A 3,459-nucleotide genomic window follows, 5' to 3' on the forward strand; every position below is an offset into this window, starting at 1 on the left:
TGTTGCGATACTTTAACAGTCCCTCAAATGGGTCTTTGTTCTCTGCAGCAGCCTTCTTAAGAATGCGTTTTACGGTCTGTACAGCTCTTTCAGCTGCGCCATTTGATTGAGGATACTCTGGTGAGCTGGTTGTATCGGAAAATCCCCACTCATCAGCAAATTTCTTGAACTCATGGTTTCTGCTTAACAAATGTCTGGTGTTGCTGTACTGCGGTCCGTTGTCACTGACAACTTTCTCTGGGATTCCAAACCTGGCAAATATTTTCTTCAAGTTGTTGATAACACAAATGGCAGTGTTTTGGCGAAGCAGTTCTATTTCAAAGTACTTCGAATAGAAGTCAGTAACTAACAGGTACTTTTGGCCACCAAATTCAAACAGGCCAGTCTCAACTACTTGCCAAGGTAATCCTGGAATGTCATGAGGATGTAATGTCTCTTTCTGTTGTCGGTTGCGGAACGCATTACACACGGCACAGGAACTGACTTTGTCTTTGATTTGCGCAGTAATGGAAGGCCAGAAAACGTAATTCCTCGCAAAGGAAAGGCTCTTGCTCTCTCCCATGTGCGCGCCATGAATTTCATCTAACACTTCAGCTCTCAATGGTCTTGGCACTACAATTCTGTCTGATTTAAACAACATGCCATCCTCAACACTCAGCTCTTCTCTGAAATTCCAATATTCCCGGGCAAGTTCATCAACTTGTTCTTTCTCAGAGGGCCATCCTTTCAAAACGTATTCCATAACCACTCTGGATGTCTCATCAGTACTAGAACTGTCCTTGAATCTCTTCAGGGTACTACTTTCTAATCCAAGTTCCTCAACAAGATTAACTCCTATGACATCTTCAGGTTCACTGAATGGTTTAGTTTCACTTAGAGGTGCTCTACTAAGGCAGTCTGAAATGACCTGCTGTTTTCCGGGAAAATAACGCACCACAAGGTCATACTTGGTACGTTTGAGCAACATCCTCTGTAGCATGGGAGGGGCCTCATTCAATGGTTTCCAAAAGATTGACTCCAGCGGTTTGTGGTCTGTCTCAACAAAAACTCTGCGCCCATACACATATGTGTGAAAATTTTGCGCTCCCCATGCAATCGCCAACAGCTCTCTTTCAATATTCGCATACATCTTCTCTGAGGGAGTCAATGTCTTCGAACTGAAGGCAACTGGTTTGTCCTCCTGCATGATCACCGCACCAAGGCCTGTGCTTCTTACACTTGTTGCATTTCTTACCAAGAGCTGGGCAGCGAGGTGGCTGAGTAAATGGGTGCTTGTAACCACAAAACTTACAGTTAGGAGCAGGTGTCTTTTCTTGAACCTTGACTTTCTTGAGAGGGTGAAGTGACCGTTCAGAGCCCGCCTCTGCTGGTGTACTAAACCTGTATTTCTGTTGTTCGGCTGCCTCGAATGTACGACAATAATCATGAGCAGTTTGCAGCGTTAAATCTGGTTTATTTAGCAGCTCACCTCGCAATTCGTCTGACAAAACTCCTCCGACAATACGATCACGAATGAGTGAGTCATGGAGGTCGCTAAATTCACATGTTAAAGACAGTCTTTTCAGTTCACTGACGAAATTGTCAATCCTCTCACCTTCCTTCTGATTTCGCTGATTGAACACCAGTCGCTCATAAATTACATTTCTAGCACCTTGGCACAATTCCTCGCATTTGCGACAGACATCTTGATAGCAATCTTTGTCTTCTTCATCGGTAAACACAAAGTGACTGTACTCTTCGATAGCTTCTGGCCCAGCACAATGTAACAGCAAGTTTACCTTCAGTTTGTCCGCTTTAGCATCTTTGCCCTTCGCAACAAGGTAAATCTCAAATTGCATAAAAAATTTCCTCCAGATCTCAGCAGCATTCGCGTCTAAAAGCAGTGGACCGGGCATTTGAGAATCTCGTTCGGCGATTATACAAGATACAAAAATACAACTCACAGGAAACTTGCTTTTCCCTCAACTCATCTCACAATTCGGCAGGGCAGGAAACCGCTTATACCATGTTATGATATCATTCAATCAAGCAATACTAAACTCAACGTCTCGTAACAACTATTGATTCTAAGATGTTCGTGTCCACTTTTAAAAGTGCCAACACAACGCACATGGTTTTCCGTTTTCGGGGTGTCCATGTAAGTCACTCAGGGGCTCCTAAGGGGACCCCCAAAGGTTTCAATATTACAACAATGATTACATCCGAGCAATGTTCATATTAACTCTAAAAAATATGCGTATAATCGGCGCATTGCTATTCCGCCTTATGACCTATGTAAAAAGGCACCATCTTAAATAAGTTCTTTTATGAATCTTGTTGAATCCTAGAGGAATCTATGTGATCAGAGTTGACATGATCTGTTGCTGTGTTGTGATAACTAGTTTTGAGTAAAGACATTGATAACATACCATGCAGCCATTTAAAGTATTTTTGTGCTAATTATTATGTTCTGTAAGTGTACATAGCCTACTAGGCGACACATATTTTACGTCTGACAATATAGTTCATTGAATTTACAGATATGTAACAAATGTTCACGCCTAATGGCAGATGATAATGTTACAAAAGGGAATCAACAGACTCTTGCAACTTTCTCCCAAGATCACAAACAGCCGAACCATTACAAAATACTTGGGTTATCTGGATCGAGGAGTTGTGGATCTAGAAGATGAAGAGTTCCCAGATCTGAGACTTCTGTGTGAGTTTTTTAACACCACATTCTTAAGAAGTCACCCCTCTACCTCGATACATGTTGTTAATTCCAAGTTGTTCATTGAGGGAAACATGCAAAAGTTTAAGAATAAGTTCTGACACGGAAGTCCTTACAATCATTGAGCTTACATTTGTGGATGTTTAAAGACTATTTTCGCTGATTTCAAGAACATTGAATGCGTAATGATGATATTAACACATGAAGTGGTATCTATGACAAAAAACAATTCAATTCTTTGTTTTCTTTGGATTTCAAAACATGTTAACAAAACTGAGTGGCCCAAGTTTTAAGCATTCATTTAAGAAAGACACATGTTTATTTGAACTGGCATTTTCCTATTTGATGGTCTGCCATTACTAACTTTAAAATCTTAAGAGCTGGATTGACGAATGCAATGCGTGTGTGGAATGCAATGTGTGTACACAGTTGGATTACTATGCAGCGTGGAAGTTTCGGGCTTTCAGACCTTTAAACTCGTGTTTTGCATCGATAAGAAGCGGCAGTTACAAGCTGAAATTTTAAGCTAGTGAGTAAATGACGTCTTTTTGCCCTAGATCCAACCCTGTGAGGACCAATCGGTCAGTTTCGAACTTGAGTAATGGCAAATTGTGAGATCCAAAACTTGCACTCAAAGTAAATGAGCATTAGATAAAAATCAAAGCTCAAAATGTTTGCCAATCAGGTGTCAAGAAAAGACTTTCAAAATCTGAAGAGAAGAAAGGAAGTGATAATTGATTATAGAACTT

The 3,459-nt window shown here is 40.9% G+C and overlaps 1 protein-coding gene across 1 annotated transcript; it reads right to left on the reverse strand.

Annotated features, from left to right (window-relative positions):
- Positions 1–1,112: 1,112 nt before the first annotated feature.
- Positions 1,113–2,419, reverse strand: LOC137972728 (uncharacterized). Its single transcript, XM_068819448.1, has 2 exons — positions 2,409–2,419; positions 1,113–1,938 (listed from the first exon to the last, which is right to left on the reverse strand). The coding sequence occupies exons 1-2, from the start codon at positions 2,417–2,419 to the stop codon at positions 1,113–1,115; spliced, it is 837 nt and encodes a 278-aa protein (XP_068675549.1).
- Positions 2,420–3,459: the final 1,040 nt, after the last annotated feature.

Source organism: Montipora foliosa, chromosome 10 (genome assembly GCF_036669935.1).
Source record: "Montipora foliosa isolate CH-2021 chromosome 10, ASM3666993v2, whole genome shotgun sequence".
Classification (NCBI taxonomy): Eukaryota; Metazoa; Cnidaria; class Anthozoa; order Scleractinia; family Acroporidae; genus Montipora; species Montipora foliosa.